Genomic DNA, 20,323 nt, shown 5'->3' with positions numbered 1-20,323 from the left:
AATAGTGCAATGTTAAATTCATCCTTTGGCTTTGAAAATAAATAAACCGAGACAATTTTCAGTGGTGATTTCTAGCTATGTATGATATCCAAAAATGCAATTCTGTAGTCACAGAGAATATAACATGCTGACCACCAGATGTTGGGAAGAAATAGTCGGCTCCACATATTGCCGGCTTGTCTTGCTTTAAGAATTTCCTTGAGCCGTCTGGCTGGCCAAAGTCTCAGACTAGCGTTCTGCTGGAAAATGCCTTCTGCATTTTTTCATGAATATTCTGCATCCATTAATGAGAAAAGAAATTGCATTCCAAAATTTTCAAAGGGGAAAGAAAAATTAAGTAAAATTCTCATGGGTGAGATGCAAGATTTTTGTTGCACTTACTTTTGAGATGAGCCGAGGTTCTTGTGAGTGTCCTTTCTTTCATTCTACAAGTCATCTCTCCCGTGATCTGCCTTCTTCAGTCTTCCCAAGCGCCTGCCCTGAAAACCCCATGATGTCATTGCTGGACTCTTTCTAAGCAGGGTAACCCAGGGAGGCTGCTACCCTGCTCCTGGCAGATGTTCATTTGTGAAAAGAGTAATCTTTTTACTTATAAAGAAATCAGTGTGGATTTTAATTTTTTTTTTAGGTAAAAGGGAGCACCTTCTTAAAACAACAAAACCAGTGAGTGCGCCCAGGTTCTCATTGGTCAGCCTCCCCAGTGTTCAGTTAAAGCCGAGGGGGAGACATTCCTCCCCTGAGACTTAAGATCAGGAAACACCACACTCACTGAAATTATAAAGAAATTCTAAAGCTCCCTGAGCAATGAGGCAGGTAAAGAGAAGCCTCTTTTTCAGAAGAAAACTTTTGAGAAACAGCTTTTGGCACATTATTTTCTTAGTGAAGATACTGACCTACTGAACTCTGATTCTGATCCAACATGCTAGCTGTGAGTTGATGACTATTAAAAACGAAATAGCTGTTTGGCTAATCTTTTCTTTTATTCCTGCTCATGAGTAGCTTACAAGTTTCTTCTGAGACCCGAGAGCTCGCTTGCCATGAATAAGGAAAAAGCATTTCTCAATGAATGCTGACTGGTCAGTTTGATCTGCCACGTCATATCAATGATAACACAACCACCATATCTGTTCTTAAGCCTGAGAGAGACCAGATCTTACTGGAAAGAAAATATCAGTTAAAAATCATGCATCACAACTGACCTATTAATGGGTTGCATGTTGCTGCGATCTCACAATGCCTACCTTCCGATGGTGACATAATCATGTTCCCATGCATTTGTGTTTGATTTGTGAACTCCCTGCCGAGCAACAAGCGTTCAGTCATTGCTTATGGATCAATTTGTTGATCAACATACAAAGGACTTCACAAAAGATAAAAGCTTCAGTGCTAAACTGATTATTTATTGCTGTCTTTGTTGCTAACTTCTTTTAATGAGGCAAGTGGCTGTGGTTATTGTAAAGCAACAAGTCATGGGCTAACAGCATTTGGTTTTGATCACATGTAAATAAAGAGTCGTGCTCTTTAGCCACCTCATTCTTCGCTTAGTGGCCTGGTTCTGTGAGAGGACAGAACCGATTTTGAGCAGTTCCATTGTCTGCAGACATCCTGCTTCAAAAGTGAATTGTTACATATGGCTTAGTGGCAAGGCAGAGGAAACTGCGCCACCACACAAGGACAGTATTTATTTTCATACAACTGTTTTAATTAAGAGCCGAAAAAGAACACTCTTATTTTGGTTTGCATTGTCTGTTGCTTCCTCCAGTGATCCATACTTTGCAATTAGTGAACATCTGAACTAGATTTCTGTCACATGTTGTCTTCCCAAGCTTTAGCCTTCCAAGCTAGTACATTGTTACACTACGAAAATGACATCACATCACACGAGCGAACATGACTTTCACGTGCAGTTTTAAGACCTTGGGGCAGGAAAGGGTTGCCACTGGCTAATTTGCATCCGCAAAGTTTCAGCGCTTTTTACACTTTAAGAGACAATAATGCCTCAAGGGCAGTAGCTTCAAAATAAGTCTATCTGGCAAGTTAGGTTACATCTGCACCATACATTTTTTTTTTAAAAAAACCCTCTTATTCTACTTTAACAGTCATAGCTTCTCCCAGAATCCTGGGGAAGGTGGTTTGCTAAGGGTGCTGGGAATTGTACCTATACTTTTAACAAACTACAGTTCCCAGGATTCTTTGGGAGAAGCTATGACTGTTAAAGTGGCAGAGGAGTGCTTTAAATGTATGGTGTGAGTGTCAGCTTAGAGGAAGAGAGATCACAAAGCCAGGGTCATCTTAAGCATATCCGGCGCCATGGTGCAAAGATCCCTCCAGCACCCCCCTTCCCAGAGTTGTTGACCTTTTTTTAGGGCTGGAGGAGGGGGGCAGCAGCTGGAGGGCGGCTCCTCCAGCGGGGAAGAGGCGGAGGCCGGATGCGACGCCACCCAGATCAGCTGGCCGCTTCATGCCGCAGTGGCCATGGCAGGCAGCACACCGAGTGAACGGGCTTGCGCTGAGTGAGCGAGGGTGCGTATGCCGCTCCTGCTGAGCGTTGGCTCGGTTTTTTCCCTTTTAGCCATCTGGCGCCCCGCAGAATTTGGTGTCTGCAGGCTAAAAGGGAAAACACTGAGCCGGCGCTCAGCGGGAGCGGCACATGCACCCTCGCTCACTCAGCGCGCTCGTTCGGTGTTCCCCGGACTCTCGCCTGGCGCCCTCCAGAACTTGGCGCCCTGGCACCCTGCACCACTTGCCTCTATGGGTAAGACTGGCCTGCACAGAGCGCTTGCTTTCTATCATGGAAAAATATCCTTCCATAACAGGGTTTTCAAACTCTCTTCTGGGGAATCCTGGAACTCCTCAGTGGAAAAAAATAAATCAGTAGTGGCAGACCAGCTTCCCCCAAAGCCAGCTTGCTAGTCACTTCTTGTCTTCCCCAGCAGTGGACAAATGAATGCACAAGACTGTTTTAGGACACATTCTAAGGTACGTTTTCAACCCACATGCGACAATGGTGATGCTAGGACATGCCCCAGAATCCTTTGCAACACAGAAGGGGCTCCATTATAAACATATAATGGAGTTTATAGCTCCACTATAAACATTTTTTAAATTTACATACTGCCTTTCATCTGAGGATCACAAGGCAGTTTACAATACAAAAAAATCAAAAATACATACCATAGTGACAAACAAAGACAATACACGCAGTTTAAAAGGCCATAAATGTTTTTATTTTATTTAAACATCCTCAGTGGGCAAAGCAATATAGGAAGGGTTCCTTGATGTCAGAAAGCCTTAAAATCAGAATCTTAGGTTGTTTGTAGTTTATAGTGCCCACTGTGGAAGTAGGAGAGAAAAGAGAGAAGCAACACAGAACTAGATGGGAAAATACTACTACCTTATTTGTCATAATTCAAATTAATTTGTCCTAAAAAGGAAGGGCCTTTGTCTTCACCTGCCCAATTGCTGAGAGTTGGCTTCTGCACCAGCCTAGCCTGGCTGCTAGGTAAACTTTGAAAGAACAGTAGCAGACAGAGGCCCAACTCAGGCGAGTCTCTATGCCCTCAGCCATTCTTCTGGGGTGTGGTTAAGCCTTCTTTCAGTTGCTAGATTGGTCCGGTGTGCCCAAAGCTCCCAGGACCTCTTAGTTAGCCTTCTTTTATTGCAGTGTGTCCAAAGTTGCTCCACCCTAAGGCCCTAGTTCCCTTCTAAAGCAGAAGTGGGACAGTGACATCCTAACATTTCCCTGAACCAACATGGGAGGAAATGATTGTCTTGATAAAGACAAATAGAGATAATGATCCTATCCTGGACATGGACAGGACACTTGCGGTATTGAGGCCAACGACATGTCCTGTTGATCCCCATCCATTATGATTGATGAAATCAAGTAGGAGGGGATTGACTAGGAGTGGTAAGTACCATACCACTTGAGGGAGTTATGTCCACCACCTTGAAAGAGGTGGTAGTACAACCTCTCCTGAAGAGGACCAAGTGATTTTAGGAAACGTTCACCCAGTTTCTAGTATTCCCTTCATGGGCAAGATGATTGAGAGGGTGGTGGCCAGCCAGTGGCAGGTGTGTCTGGAGGAAGCAAATTATCCAGACCTCTGGTTTTAGGTCTAGTTTTGGCACCAAGACAGTCTCTGCCACCTTGACCAAGCTATGCGAGAGGGACAGAGTGTGATCCTGTTGGTTCTCCTTAATCTCTCAGTGGTTTTTGACACCGTTGATCAAGGTTTCTGGAACATCTCGGGGGGTGGGAGTTGGAGCCAGTGTATTACAAAGTTCTGTTCTTGCCTGCAGGGCATTTAGGCCATGGGGTCCTCAAGGGGTCTATTCTGTCTCTCATGCTTTTCAACATCTATATGAAACCATTGGGAGTTGTCATCCAGGGATTTGGAGCATGGTGTCTTCAGCATGCCGATAATATGCAGCTTTATCTCTCCATTCCATTTATACCAGAAGAGGCTGTGAAAAATTTGGATCAGTGCCTAGAAGCAGTGATGGGCTGGATGGGGGCCAGTAATCTGAAGCTGAATCCTGATAAAATCCAAGTGCTGTGGGTGGGTGGTTCTCAAGTCCTGGAATTAGGTGAGTGATTTGCGGGGTGAGTTGCACTCCCCGTGAAGACACACTCATGGTCTGGGAGTGCGCCTTGATTCAGATCTGTCACTGGAATCCCAAGTGGCCTCAGTAGCTAGAGTTGATTTGTTTTTCGTTTGACAGCCATAGCTGTTTCTGAGCCAGAATAGCCTGACTGCAGGAGGCCATGCTCTAGTGACCTTGCATTTGGGCTCCACACATATGCTCTATGTGGGGTTGCCCTCAGTGACAGCCTGGAAGCTGCAGCTAGTGTGGCAGACCAACTGGACAATGTGTCACTGGTCTTGAAAACACAATACTGGCTGCCAGTGAACTACCAGGCCCAGTTCCAAGTACAAGGCCCTAAACAGTGTGGGAGTGAAAACATCACCTCCTGCAATATCAACCACCAAAGGCCATATAAACAGCACAGCAGGCTGCCTAACTGGTGCTGACTTTCCATCAGTGGTTCATCTCCACCCCCATTCCTGCCTTTTAGTGACATTTTAGGGTCACTTCCAGATTCAGCGCCATGCATGCGTGCATGATTATCATTTGGATGTGCATAAATTGGTTGTTGCCTGTATTTAGGCAGAATTTTAAAGCAGGCCTGCTTACCCAGGTATCTGAAGTCTCTTGCATCCTTGAAATTAATTAGCTGGGAAGATATTTGAAGGTTTTGCTTTTTAAAAAATCTTTGTATTGTTTTTACTCTTTGCATTGTTGTTTGGGAGGAAGGTTGGGTAAAAGTATGATCAAAGCAAGACATTGATCAGCTGTAAAAGACACTGGAACGTATAGTAAGCTTGTGTCTTTTTACTATTGAAACTGCATATTTGCCACTGAATGTTGTATCAGCTGTTCATTTGCCTGATCTGTGTATCTCTTAGCTCTGCGGTGCATAGTGGAAAAGCAAGTGTTGGTTACCAGTGTCTACATAACCATCTTTATTAATGTGTTAGTAACCGGCACTCCATGACGCCTGCACTGCTTTGCTGAGATATTAGTTTGCATCCAAAATTATTGTCTGCTGCTTGCCTGTTTACATGGCAAATAGGCCCGGCCCCTTCTGCTCTGTCAGATTGTTAATGATATTCTGCACTCTGTCGGCACAGCTATTAAGAGATGCTGCAGGGACAACTGTGGAGAGAGATAACCTTTGGATAATTGGCATGTTGTGCTGTTGCATGGTGCTAGCTACAAAGGCTTTGTTTGTTTGTTTGTTTGTTTGTTTGTTTGTTTGTTTAGAGCCTCTCTGAAATCGTACAACAGACAGGCGGGGAAAGTACTTCTATTGTCCAGTGCAGGAAACATGTAAAAACATGATAGTTCTTTTTAAAAGCAAGCCCACTATGTCTTAAGACATGAATGACATATAGCATTTCCCCCCTTTCTTATTCTGTGAAAGAGAAAACAAAATGATAAATTATGAGCATCAGATTTGGTTGGCATGCAAACACCAGATCTTGACAATAAGTATTTATCCCCCCCCCCAAAAAAAAGTGTTCTTTCAACATTTTGCAAAATTGCAGCCTTATACAACTGAACTTCTTCAGTTTGAACTGAGTTTGGTGTTCATACTGACGGGGGTCATTTCCTTCTTTTGCTGAGGTCTGGGGTGTTTGGCTGCTCACAGTGTTATTCCCTTAAGACAGGAAGTTTCCCGTTCTTTCTGTTTGGCACCTAACTCAGGTAACTCGTTAGCATTTATCCCAAGGGGATTTACAAACAGCAACTTTGCAAGGTATTCTTGAACTCACTAGGGGAAACTCAGTTTGGTTCCCATTTGAAAGCAAACTTCCCTCAATCACACATTACTAACTAACTGGGATGGTGTTTTCCTTTGATATAATTCCTCCGTATAATTCCACAGCCCTTATCATTTCTGTAGGCTTAGCAGGCACAAAATCCCACTATGGTCCTATATACATCAAGCCTAAATTGTCGGCACACATCCAAAGTAAGTGCTACCATATATAGACCGCAAGACATATTGTAATTCTTGTTTCCCCCTCAGTACATATCACAAATTTAGTACGCTGATCAAATCAAAACTGATAAAATCTGTTAAAACTCACTCTGAAGTCAGTTTGCAAGTGGTTTGTATTCATAGGGCTCTAAGCAGTTATCAAATGATTGGCACTGACAGCCAGCCTTCAAAGGGGTTCAGTGGAGCCCCTTCTGAGTTGTCAAATGACATCAGATGATTGACAGGTGGCTAGCCCCATCCATCTGACAAATTTGGCCTGCAGGAGAAAGAGAAAGGAATGATCCAGCTTATAATCATAGAATTGCAAAGTTGGAGGGGATCACAAGGATAGTCGAATCCAACCCCCTTCAATCTTTTGCCCAACATGGGGATTGAACCCACAGTCCTGAAATTAAAAGTATCGTGCTCTACTGACTGAGCTATCTCTCAGGGCTTGCCTGCATTAACATCATTGCATAAAACACTGCCATCAGTGCCGGAGGGAAAGAGCAAGATCCAGAGGGATTCCGGAGAGCGTCCCGGGATTGGGAGAGGCAGCCCATCTTCTGGGGAAGAGAATCAGCGTAGCACCAGTGGAGAAGGGGGGCAGATGGGGGAAGCGGCGAGGCGGTCCCATGACTCCTTGCCGGGGACCAGCGGGGAGAGTAGAGCTCCTCCGCTGCCTACGCCCTCCTTGCACAGAAGGCTTCCGCGCAGGGAGAGTAGGAGGAGACTAGGTGTCAAAGAGCTTCTTTGCTGGAAGAAGTTTAAGAAACGCCCGCTGACGGATTCTGCCAGCGATTGAGACAGCCACGGGTGAGTGGCTGTCCGGACAGAAAAGGTTCACTCAGGCAATCCAGCCAGGTGTTTGCACCGGCTTACGCACGAGCAACCCCTAGAACCATTACACATACATTTCATGGTCATTGAGAAATACCTTGTGTTGTGGGGATGGAATTTCGACGTGTCATTTGCTATTGTTTGTTAAAGTGTGAAAGCAGTTCTGGGTTTCATCAGACACCTGCCTGCAAAGGACGGGTCCCCTTTTTCTTGTTAGCCATTTGTCTACTCAGAGTCGCCCTAAGCTCCTTTTATGCTTGCAGGGCCAAAGATGTGAGAGCCCGGTATCTTTTCTAGCACAGATGGGGGTGGGGAGATTTAGGGAGGACAAGTGACTGGAAAGGCAATGGTTAAACTTACCCTTTCCCCTCTACTTCATTCAAAGTCACCTACAGCTGCCTTGCAGGATAAAAGAAAAGCCCTGAGGGAAAACACTTTGAGTTCCTCCCAAAACCAGTAAAGACTTCTTATCAACATGTAATCCCCCCCCCCTTAAGAGTAAGTGTAACTAAGTAAATATTAGTTACAGATGGGTAGCCGTGTTGGTCTGCCATAGTCGAAGTAAAAAATTCTTTCCTGTAGCACCTTAAAGACCAACTAAGTTAGTTCTTGGTATAAGCTTTCGTGTGCATGCACACTTCTTCAGATACACAGAACATACTTCTGTGTATCTGAAGAAGTGTGCATGCACACGAAAGCTTATACCAAGAACTAACTTAGTTGGTCTTTAAGGTGCTACAGGAAAGAATTTTTTACTTTAAGTAAATATTAAGGTGTGTATATATTAGATAATAGAAGCAATCACAGCTTCTTTGTAAGAGGTACACTTTCTTCCGCGATGGGAAGAAGTCCAAGCCCTTTTGAATGCCAGAAAGTCAAAGCCTGTCACAAATTAAGCCACAACAAAATATAACAATAGCGCAGGCACACACAAATGAATGGAAAATAAAACTCGGATACTTGTACTCCGCACTGACCTGTATCAGGTTGTTTATTACACCATAGGAATCTGATTTTGTCTGTCACCAGGTTGACTCAAAATAAGCACACCTTCCCAGTGTTTACCAAGAAGGTGTAACCTACTGAGCTTTTGCTCCTCTACCTGCTTGGAGGCTTAAAGGGTGCTCTACGTTGGGGTTGTTTTGTGCTTTGGTAGCAAGCTAATACTTCCTGGAGTAAGCTAACTTTTTCCATAAATGTTATATGTTTTTGCTAGGTTTTAATCTTAGATTCTCCAGCACGAATTGTACTTCTTAGTAGAATGGCAGATTCCGGCACAGTATGAGAGGCTCAGAGCTAGCTACTCCCTGTAGAAGCAAAATTATTCAGTAGACATTTTCTGGGGAATTTTTTTTATTATTTTTTTTGCCCACGGACCCCACCCTGAGTTTGTTTAATGGGCCACTTTATGGAATTTCCCCCCTGGCATTTTTGTAGTAGGTGCCTTTTACACAAACACAGAGTGCTCAAGGATGTGCTTGCACAGTGCAACAGTCGTGTGTGTGTGTGTGTGTGTGAGAGAGAGAGAGAGAGAGAGAGAGAGAGAGGGAGAGAGAGAGAGAGAGAGAGAGAGAGAGAGAGAGAGAGAGAGAGAGAGACTGTCTGTGGTACTGCCACTGCAAATATGGAGCCGTACCCCAAGAAATTTGGAGGGGTTCCCCTCCCCGTGGAGAAATTTAGTGAAATGCCCCACTCCATCAGTTTCTCTGCTGACAAATAGGGTAGAGACTTTTGAGAGGCCATCTGTGCACTGCAAAAGAAAGAAAAGAAATCATTCCTTAGCATGTTGTGCTCTGCCTTCCATCTTACGTACAACCTTTCAATAATCTGGTGCGTTGTAGATTTCCTTGTGACTCCACTGTTTGTTAAAGATAATGGCAGTGTAATAAGCCCAAAGGGTGACTTCACTGCCTATTTCTAGTATAAAATGTCTATACATTAAAAAGAGTCGATGTATGGCAACAGGGTTCTTATTCCCCCTTCTTTTTATAAATAATGGCAGCAGGTTTAGCTGCCGATAGAACACTTCAAGCAAGGGATAAGTTGCCTTTCTTTCTCCCTTCCGAAATGGCAGTACTCACAGGCACCTGCAGGTCTCCGCTGTCACTACGCAGCTGCATACCTGTGTGGGCGAGTTTTGTGTCGAGGTCTCACACAGGAAAAGCAGGAGCGGGCTGGTGACGAGTCAAGCAGCTTGCCAAGGCATCCTTGTGGGTGTTTATATTGAACTGTCACAGTTTGAAGGCTTTTTATTAGATGCTATTTTGGCAACTGGTACTCAAATGAAATTAGCTCTTTCCCCCACATGTGCTTTTCAGCTCCGCTCCAACGTCACAGCCTGGTTTGGCCATTGCGTCATGTCAGGATCTATTCTAGAGGATGACAGAGGGATTTTATTTTTTTCCAGGGGCTAGAGGCCTTGTGCCTTATCTTGTGCTAGGAGAAGCTTTACTCCCAAGGTTGTAAACAACATTTTCAAGTGTCTACGTTTGACAAGAGCGAGTCCTTTGTTTCCTTGCCTAATGAATAGGTAATGAAGGAAAGACCATACATGGTATAATTAGTAGTGTGTTGTTACTTTAGATTGGAGGACGTTTATGCATATGTATTGCTTTAACAGATAACAGCTACAGTATGTATATTAGCAGGCCCCAGCTTTTTGGGCTTTGCTCAGCTTTCGGAGAATGATCGCACTGAGCCGTTATTGCTAGCGATAAACACCCTTTGTTTTCTCACCACCACGTGGAGATTTCCTTCAGCCTCAAATGTTAATTTTGCTACACAGCATGGTGGTTGCCTTTATTTTTAGCCCACCTTTGATGACTCCCCGTCCTCACAGTATTCTTAGTTCATTTACCCCAGAGTCGTCAGACATAAAAATGACATGAAGCGAGGATTGTGTAAAGCAGGGGCTTGCAGACGGATTATGCTGTTGCCTCTGGTAGCAAAGAATGGTATAAGGTGGGAGTGGAGTGAGATTGATCTTCCAAGCTGGACTGGGCCCAGCCGGCATGGCCAGATGTAAAAGTGTGCAGGGCTCCTACACTTTTAATATTTAATTAAAGGTGCAGAAGCCCCAGCACAGCAGCTGCCATTGGTGCCAGTTTTAGCACAAAGCTGCCCAAAGCCTATGAAGGAGAGTAGGGTAGACCTTGGCCCATAGCTGTCAATGTTTCCCTTTTTTAACGGAAAATTCCCTTATTCCGAATAGGATTCCTCGCAAGAAAAGTTGACAGCTATGCCCTGGCCTAGAAGCCAAAGAGGTTACTACAAGTGGCCATTGAACCACGCTGGAAAATAGTTTCTGGTAGCATCCCTCCACACAGAAAGGAGACTTCTTATGTTATAAATTTGCTTTCATTGCCTGTGTATGTTGACTGTTGTGGGGGAAAGTCTTTTTTTGTTGTTGTTGTCCATCCCTCCCCTTCCCCACTTCTGCTAACTGATCCTAACTTGGCCATGAAAAATAGAAATTAGATCTGCAATGAGAACATAGCAAATCTTCTATAAAGAAGAAACCAATATGCTATGGACACTATCTTTTGTGAGCAATTGGGAATTTGTTGGGTGATCCTTACAGAAGCATATAGAAATTCCGAGCCAATCCCTTGAGGGCAAAAATGTTCCATTCTAGGTGATGGTAATTTTAAGTTTTGCACAGGTAGGAGGCAAGAAGGAGCCCTGAAACTCTGGATGCAATAAAATCCTTGCCCTCTTATACTAGGCACCTGTAGAATTATTGAAGGGAATGTATTTGTTTAGATGGCACTGCAGTGAATGGAAGAGCATGGTGAATGAAGGTGAATTTGAAAGCTCTGGTTCAGGGGGAAAGCAGATGTCACCCTTCTTAATTCCTGTGCCAATCTTGGAACAGCGGCTTTATTATCGCTGTGCATTGTGAGTTTTAATTTAGAGTCTCAGGCATCTCAGGAGTCTGCCCTCACAAGTAGAGATGTTGTTTTTGGCACCAAGATTTGAAAGCTCAACGAATAGCTCTCTGCAGCTGTAATTTTAATTACATAGAAACTCTCTGCTGCCTTCTGCGAAGCAACCACCCAGAGTCTTAGAGGAATCCGGAGAACTGCTGGGCACAGGCAGGTTAAATTACAGTTATTAGGAGGAAGTTATTTAAAGATCAAAGTTGACTGTCTTCTGAGGAGCGAAGCCTCCACTTCCCTCCAAAATGCAAACCAAACAAAATGTTTGCTTATCATCCCAGACTTCCTCTTGTTTATTGCTGCTTGTCTGCAAACTCCAGTGCATTGTACTATTACCCTCTTATCTGCCAAAGAAATATACTTTTATTGTGAGCCCCCCCCCCCACTCGCCATTTGTTTCCCACCCTATCCTGATGGCTGAAGGCAGGTAACAAGGTCAATAAGGAGTCGTGCTGGTGTGAGTTGTGGGAATGAAACTGAACCAGAGCCCAAACTCAGAATGAATCATTTATTTATTGAATATGGTCCTCAGATTCCTGGAAAACAGGAACTGTTAAATAGAGTTCAATAAGGGCTGGTTCACACAGAACATCACACCATGGACCCTTCCCCTCCCCCCTTGCTTTTTCTGATTTACAAATAACAATAAATCACAGTATACTGAGCTACAGTTTATTAAACCATGGTTTAGCATTATGTGTGAGCCCTGCCCAACAGCTTAAATAGGATTTATTTACTGCAAACCAACTGTGATATGAAGCCATAGTTTGTGGTTTGTTTGCTTATGAACCTTGATCTGTTTTTACTATGGCTTGGCATTCCGTGTGAACATAGCATTAACCCCACCCAAGAGCTCTCCAAACTATAAAGATGTGAAGCAAGAGCAGCTAGAAAACAAACCATATTTTGGAGCAACAAATCATGATTTATTTCATTGTCCGTGGAACAACTTGTTGATAACTCATGGTTTGTAAAACAAACCATTATAGATTTTTTTTTTAAAAAATAAATTGCTTAGTATTATGTGCAAAGTGGGCCAACGAATTACTTTCTCTTCCATGCAGTCCATAGTGTGCCAACAAACTGTGCACATACACTCCAAAACCAAGATGGCAAACCACATTGACATTGTGACTTCCTATCTTTATTTGGAGGGCAAATACAAATTTGATGATTCAGGTGTAACTGCAAACTATGATGTGGCTGAGAAAGGAAGTACCGTATTTTTCGCTCTATAAGACGCACCAGACCACAAGACGCACCTAGTTTTTGGAGGAGGAAAACAAGAAAAAAAATATTCTGAATCTCAGAAGCCAGAACAGCAAGAGGGATCGCTGTGCAGTGATAGCAGCGATCCCTCTTGTTGTTCTGGCTTCTGGGATAGCTGCGCAGCCTGCATTTGCTCCATAAGACGCACACACATTTCCCCTTACTTTTTAGGAGGGAAAAAGTGAGTCTTATAGAGGAAAAAATGCGGTAACTCAACAGTTCATGAAGGTGGGAGGAAAGAGGAAGTGCAAGGCTTGTTCACACATTGCTAAACTGTAGTTACACCTGAAGTTAGCCCAGGTTTATTGTTATCCCCCAAAATATGCTTAGGTATTTCACTAAGGCACTCCAAGTGTCTTTACTGTGAACAGTGAGGGTGCGGTGGGCAGTCCTGTTTTGAAGAACTTGGTTATTTAAGCTTATTTTCAATAAAATAAATAATGTTATTTAGCTTCCTGAGAAGAAACACTCTCAATTAGACTTAAACCACTAGCAACAGGAATTTGAGACAGTCCCATTGTTCAGAATGGCGGCATCTGTAGCTCCTCTGCCCTAGCCATCCTGCCTACAGATGACTGAGCAGGATAAAATGATGATTGTACAGTGAATTTATTCCAACTGTGTGTTGCTCTCCAAGTCCAATTTATTTTTAAAATTTGGATCCTGCCGCTGCAGTGGACTGCATGTGAGCTCTGGCAAATAGCTCCAGCCCAGCCTTATCCATTGCCCCTTAATCACCCCGCTGGCAGAGGGCCTTGTCCACCTGTTGAGTCAGCTTCCCTCTGGTTCTGATTTTTATGATTGGGTAGCACCTGTAGATCTCCCAGGCATCATTTGAATTGACTCAATAGAATGTTTTCATAGATTGGCATCTGTACTGCTTACATCTTGTACCAGTGGCAGGAACACATTTATTCTGAGTCATTAAACTTCCCCAGACGCAGGAAGGAATCTCTGCCTTTAAGGGGTTGCCACCTTGGTAAAGGAAAGAGAAGTAGATTTGCTGGTCTATTTTGGTTCTGCTGGTTTCTTGCGTAGTAAGCAGGGTGCACATGCAATATAATAATGTACCATTTTAGCACAATATGTTGGTGGGATATATGTATGAGTGTTGATCTCTTGGCCATAATAAATCTGTCAGGACCCTAAAGAGCCTGCCCATGAAGGAAATCCCCCTCTTTTTGCCTATCCTCTAGCCTGATGTACCTTTTTGAAATTCACCAGCAGTATGCTCGAGATGTTGATGTGGTGAGGTTTGCACATTCGGAGACTTCGTTTCCATGGTAGCAAGCCTTCTGTGCTAGGAACCGGCAAGTCAGGGGAGCAGCGAGCAGAGAGGGAGGAGAGAGCAATAGGGAAAGAAATCATTAAAGTGTGTCAATTAGTATGCAGTGCCATAGCTGTCTTTACAGCACACTCCCTCAAAAGCAGGCAGTGTTTTCTGCCCTTGCAGAAGCAGAGTGGGCATGAATGGGAAGAGAATGAGTTTTCTCGTTTAAAACTAATGGCACGCCAAGCTGAATGACAGATCACCATTATACCAACATTAATGTGTCTTTGTAACAGGGAGGGAAGAGCTGATAAGGAACACCAGATGAGTATCTTCCAGGCCAAATATCCCCTTCTTACCTTTTCTGCCCTCTCAACCAGAAAATATTGCACCGATTGGAAAAACAGTTCATCGTTTTGGAGAAAATATGCCTTTCTTTTAGCCTTCGTAAGCAGGGATTGTGGGGAGGGCAGAATCTGTGGTATTTGTATATTTGACAATACCACAAATTAAAAATCTCAAGACTGAAAAGATGACTATTACCCTGAAATGAGTAATATTCCTGTGCAAAGAACATTGCCCAAATTGGCTTACAAGGAAGTAGTGAATGATGGAACAGCATCAATATGAGAAGCTGAATTATATCTGTCTATTTAAAGCGATAGCCAAACTGTGATCATTAAAAAGCCAATGAACTAACTCTGAAGAGAGAGGGGATCAGAACCATGAGGGTTCTTGTTTACCAATATGAATCACTGTTTAGTGTATAAAAGGCTATACAACTTATATCTTGTTTATTAGACAACAGCTGTTCATAAGCTTAGCATGAGGTATCAGAATTGTAGAGTTGGAAGGGAAGAAGAAGAGTTTGGATTTGATATCCCGCTTTATCACTACCCTAAGGAGTCTCAAAGCGGCTAACATTCTCCTTTCTCTTCCTCCCCCACAACAAACACTCTGGAAGACTCCACAGTTCAGAAGTTCAGTGCAACAAAACTGATTAGGATGATGCAGTAGAGGGGGCTGGGAGTTAAGTAGCTTAAGTGCCTTAATTGTGTGTGTGTGTGTTTATATCTGTAGTAAAGGTAAAGGGACCCCTGACCATTAGGTCCAGTCGTGGCCGACTCTGGGGTTGTGGCGCTCATTGGCCGAGGGAGCCGGCGTACAGCTTCCGGGTCATGTGGCCAGCATGACTAAGCCGCTTCTGGAGAACCAGAGCAGCGCACGGAAATGCCGTTTACCTTCCCGCCGGAGTGGTACCTATTTATCTACTTGCACTTTGAAGTACTTTCGAACTGCTAGGTTGGCAGGAGCAGGGACCGAGCAACAGGAGCTCACCCCATCACGGGGATTCGAACCACCAACCTTCTGATCAGCAAGTCCTAGGCTCTGTGGTTTAACCCACAGTGCCACCCGCGTCCCGTTTATATCTATAGTTATGAAGAAAAACATTTCTGTTGTTAACTTGAGGCAGCCCAAGCATCTTTATGAGGCTCCTACATTTAGTGTATGTTATTCTTCTGGAATATCTAACTATGGGGAAGCTAATAAGAGGAAGGGTGCCCTTCTTTTTCTAATAGGCATTTACATTTCTTACGATAGCGAGAAGCTTAAATCACAACAAAACCTCAATAAAAGAGCGAACTGTGTTTTACAACCAGCTTTCATTAATTTTTTAAAGACTGTCCCATAAAACCCACGGAGCCAAAGGAGTCATAGATGCCACGTGATGAACAGGCTTAAGAGCTACTTAATATTTAATGAACCAAAAGCCTCTAGCAACTAATAATGTTGTAATGGTGCTTGCCCTTTGCTCTGGTGTGTAGCCACAGATTTCGAAGGGTCTCTATATATTTTTTCAACCTCCTAATGAATGCTCACCCACCCACTGAGGAAATGCAGCCAAGGGTAGCAGCTTGCTTCTCGCAGTGCATCTTAGAGCAAGGGTCAGAAACTGAATGTTGTATTTGTGTCTGGTGTGCATATTGGCAATGCATTAGTAACACTATACTCTCCACGCAGATCTCGGCCACAGATCATATTAGTTCAGTTATGGGTATTTTTACACATCCTGGTTCTGACACCCTTGATACCAATCCTTCATATGCTCTGGAAGCCCCCAGATGTCTCAGGAACATCAGAGAGCAGCGGCCAGTCTGCTTCATTCATGTTAGAGCCCAGATATGTCCAAGGAAGGAGTGTAGCTGGCTGTTCCTAGAGCCTAGATCAGCCTTTCTCAACCTGTGGGTCCCCAGATGTTGTTGAACGACAACTCCCATCACCCCTAGCTAGCAAGGCCAGAGCTCAGGGATGATGGGGAGTTGTAGTCCAACAACATCTGGGGACCCACAGGTTGAGAACCGCTGGCCTAGATGCTAACTGGACTGCTGCACCTTTTCAAGTTGCAGTGCAGAGTAATTCTGCCAGCTGTGGCTTCTGCTCTGAAACATGGTGACTTAGGAGCTGAGCTGAAACATGGTGACTTGGGTATGTTCACCAGGGGAGCCTGGAGACCTCTAGCCAATCCTTTGCTTGTAGACTTTTAGTCATTGTTGTGTTCTGGCACAACCAATCTGGAGTAAACAGCCAATGAATAAAAATTGGTGGTAAGCAATTAGGTTTTACTCAGAGTAAACCTATTGAAATTAATGGCTCTAATGCAGTCATGGCCATTCATTTCAATGGGTCTACTCTGACCACAGTTTAGTTGAATGCCACCCATTGTGTGCCTATTTGTGTGTAAGATGCAAAGCTCCTTATTGGAGGTGGAGTAAAACCTGGTTTAAGGTGATCTACATTGATTGCCATGGTCAAATATTCTGTGCAGTGAAACAAAATGAGTAATCCACAAACTGTTGATACATTTTCTGTCCACCGTATTTAACCAGGAAAACATTTAAGAACAAATGTAACCGGCATATATGCCTTCATTTCAGGGAAGTCAACAATGGCTCCTTTTTGAGAAAACACTTCTGCGTGTCTTTAAGTGCATACAGAGGTGCTTTCGACAAGTAAATCAGTAGCCCTGAATGCAGTTGTATGCTCCAAACATCCATATGCTACTGCTAAACTCTGGCATACAGCTGGAAGAAAATGCTCCATAAATCTTGGTCAGACTTTTGGCTCTCCTGATACTTTGCAAAAGAAGTAAAGGACTATAGTGTAAAGTCCCTGAAAGTTTCAAAGAATGTTGCCTTGGAAGTGAAGAATCCATCCATCCTTGATGAAGATTGTAGGGGATAACAAGGAGCAGAAGGATGTACTAATGAGACACAAATTCACAATAACAATTTGTTGTTATTTAAAACAATAACAATAAACATGTCTTTAAACATGTATTGTCCCTTTCTCCATATACTTCTTCCCACAAAAACCATTTAAATTCTTTCAAACTCTTCTATCCAGGTTGGTGGACATACCATGTTACCCATTCGTTGGATGCCTCCTGAAAGCATAATGTACAGAAAATTCACTACAGAAAGTGATGTCTGGAGCCTTGGAGTCGTTCTATGGGAAATCTTTACCTACGGCAAACAGCCATGGTATCAGCTCTCAAACAATGAGGTGTGTGCTGTTGTACAAATGATGTGCTTTTAAAAATGCAGTCGGGCTGTGGTGGTGAATGGTCTCAAAGGCAGTGTATTTGGCTGGATCCATTTGCCGGAAGTGGAACATTTTTAGAAAGATAAGAATGCAGAAGTGTTTGGCACATGTAAATTGGGAGGTGGGTGACTCTCTCAGGATGTATTGACTAATTGCCCAAATCAGCAATAAAAGAAAGAATAAATGGGCTTGCTCCTTGTCCTTTCTCTTCTCTCTCTCTCTTACTCCAGGTAATTGAGTGTATTACTCAGGGCCGTGTCCTGCAGCGACCTCGCACCTGCCCAAAGGAAGTCTATGATCTGATGTTGGGATGCTGGCAGCGGGAGCCTCATATGAGGCTCAACATCAAAGAAATCCATTGCCTCCTTCAGAACTTGGCCAAGGCGTCTCCAGTGTACCTGGATATTCTAGGATAGAAACTCCTGGCACTTCCTCTTACAGAGTGTGTGAATGAATGTGTTCAGTTGCCACTAAACTCCATTAAAATGTGTTCTCAACTCTGACAGTATTAAATGCAAAGATATGGAGAAGCTTTCAAAGGGCAAGCTGTGTGCATTTCTCCCTCTGTAGACACAGTATTGACTTTGTGACATTACTGACATGTATCTCTTCTCCCCTTCGTTCTTTCTGTGTCTCGGTCCCTGCCCCTCGATTTCTATTCAATCACGCTTCTGCATTATTATAACTCTGCATAGACAAAGGCCTTAAAAAACCTGACCTGTTATATCAACAGACACTCAGTTTTGCCCATCACAACTAACAATGCCTTGTTGTATTCATGCCTTTGACCTGGATAAAAAAAGGGAAATAATGACTTGAACTTTGTGACTTCTGCTGTATGGATATCAGGAGCTTCTATGGATTCACCTCTTCTTCACGTGCTTTGGCATCTGGGCAGAAAAACCGAAGACTGGTATTCTCTGTGGGAATCTTGTTTTAGCTGAGATCAAGCCAGAGGGAAAGAAATCAGCAGATTGTGTAATCCACTCTAAGGAGAAACTATAGGATCAGATGGCATCCGATATACCACTTTAAAACATCAATGTAATTATTTGGTGAATGGGAAGGAATTCGGTGCTTTCCCCTGGGAAATGTTTAGAGGAGTAAAGGCACATCTAAGTGTGCCGCCATTTTTACACTGATAGATGCATCCATGTGGTCTGTGTAAAAGGCGTTGCCAAGACATCCCAGAATTGCATAGCAATATGCTCCAGCCTTGTTTAACCATAGGGATTTCTGATGTCTCGGAATACTAGCTGATGAGAATCGCACATGCGGAGAGTGTTGCTTAGTTCCTGTTTGTGGGCTTCTCCAGGCATCTGGTTGGCCACTGTGAAAACAGGATGCTGTACTAAGATAGGTATTGGGCCTGATTCAGATAGGCTGTTCTTTCGTTCTGTTCTGATGCCACTGGTACAATTGTTCTCCCGTGAGTCTTTGATAATGCAGGTGATGGCTGAGGTATATTAAAGTGTAGTATAATTACCAAGGCCAATTCCTAAACTATGAATGCTTCAGTAAGATAGGAGGGAAGCTTCTCTTATATGATGCTGTTCAGACAGCGAGCCCCTGCTGTCGCCCCCCCCCTTTCCTCTTTCCCTTCTCCCTGTGCAAACCCCAACCCAGCATGGTCCTTGTTGATTAATACCCAGCAATTTGTGCTGAAAACAGTTGCTCATCTCATTGTGCACCCAAATAGGCGTAGCAAAGTCATGACGGAAAACATATATTTAGTTGTAGGAAGGTCATTAGCTACATTCAAACATCTATACATTGTCGCAGGCGCAAGAGGCTGGTACCGAAGATTATATGGCATTTGTGAGAAAACAGGTCCAAGAAGTCTCTAGAGAAACGACAGTACGGTTATTAACTTTGTGAATGATTAAGATTCAGGGTTCGCACTAGTGTCTGCTTGATGAAGTGGTGGTACTCCGGTCTTTTTTTATTTAAGATTGACAGGCATGGTGCGTTTACACTTTTCATCATGGCTGCTGGGCTGAAGAAGGCAAGCTCGTGACACACAAATGTGAAAGGTCTAGGATGTGCATGTCAGGTAATTTCTATTATAAACCCTTAAGATGAGATAAAATCAAAGTCAGTTCCTACCATTGTGGAGAAAGTGCTGCAAAAAATAGGGGTTATTTTTTACTTTAAAAATGGGGTCATAAACGCACAGCTTGTCAATGTTTTATTGTCGTTTTATTTTTAAAATTAAGCACTTATTTTTCTAAGTGTTTCCATAATAGTTTAATATATGTTTTGCTTGCATTTCTTATTTATTAAGGCACTTTCTTTTTGTCCCTCAGCAGTATGGAAAGAAACTGTTCTTTTACATCTAAATTAAAATAGCAAATGTTAAATAGTGGTGAAGTTGGGCTCTCTTATGTCATTGACAAAGGTTGGTGAAGAATACATATAACAATGTAACTCTAAGGCCATATACATATATATGGCCATATACATATATATATGTTCCTAAATAAGATTTGAACAGGATTTTTTAATGACTGAGGATATTTAATATGAAATGGACTTTGAAGATTATTTTAGTGATTGCTGAGAATTTATTACATGGAAAGAAGAAATGTTGAACACTCAGTCTTATCCATTCTTTCATCCAGTCTTTTCAAGAACCACTTTTTAAAAGTGTCATTCTAGTTCATTTCCAATATGTGAAAAATGTGGGAAATAAATCTTGAGATGTCAGAGATCACTTAAAAGGCACACCCATCCGTGTATTACATTCCAAAGTCATTTTTCAAAACCTTTGGTTGCTTTAGCACTGCTGAGGCATTGGTTAGTATGATTAGTTGAAAGTGGAATTAAAGGGGAGACTCCAAGCACTGTGTTATA

General features: G+C 43.1%; 1 protein-coding gene across 9 annotated transcripts in view; it reads left to right on the top strand.

Moving 5' to 3' along the window:
- The window catches only part of NTRK2 (neurotrophic receptor tyrosine kinase 2), a 172,809-nt gene extending 153,189 nt beyond the window's left edge, over window positions 1–19,620 (top strand). For all 9 annotated transcript variants that reach the window (XM_080972478.1, XM_080972481.1, XM_080972479.1 and 6 more), the window contains 2 exons: window positions 17,273–17,431; window positions 17,701–19,620. In XM_080972478.1, coding sequence (XP_080828604.1) covers window positions 17,273–17,431; window positions 17,701–17,886 — 345 coding nt within the window. In that variant the 3' untranslated portion in view covers window positions 17,887–19,620. The remainder of the gene's footprint in view (window positions 1–17,272; window positions 17,432–17,700) is intronic.
- The last annotated feature ends 703 nt before the right edge of the window (window positions 19,621–20,323 follow it).

This window comes from Podarcis pityusensis (genome assembly GCF_964106645.2).
Source record: "Podarcis pityusensis genome assembly, chromosome: 11".
Classification (NCBI taxonomy): domain Eukaryota; kingdom Metazoa; phylum Chordata; class Lepidosauria; order Squamata; family Lacertidae; genus Podarcis; species Podarcis pityusensis.
The sequence above is the reverse complement of the archived record's forward strand: the minus strand, read 5'-3'. Positions and strand labels throughout refer to the sequence as shown.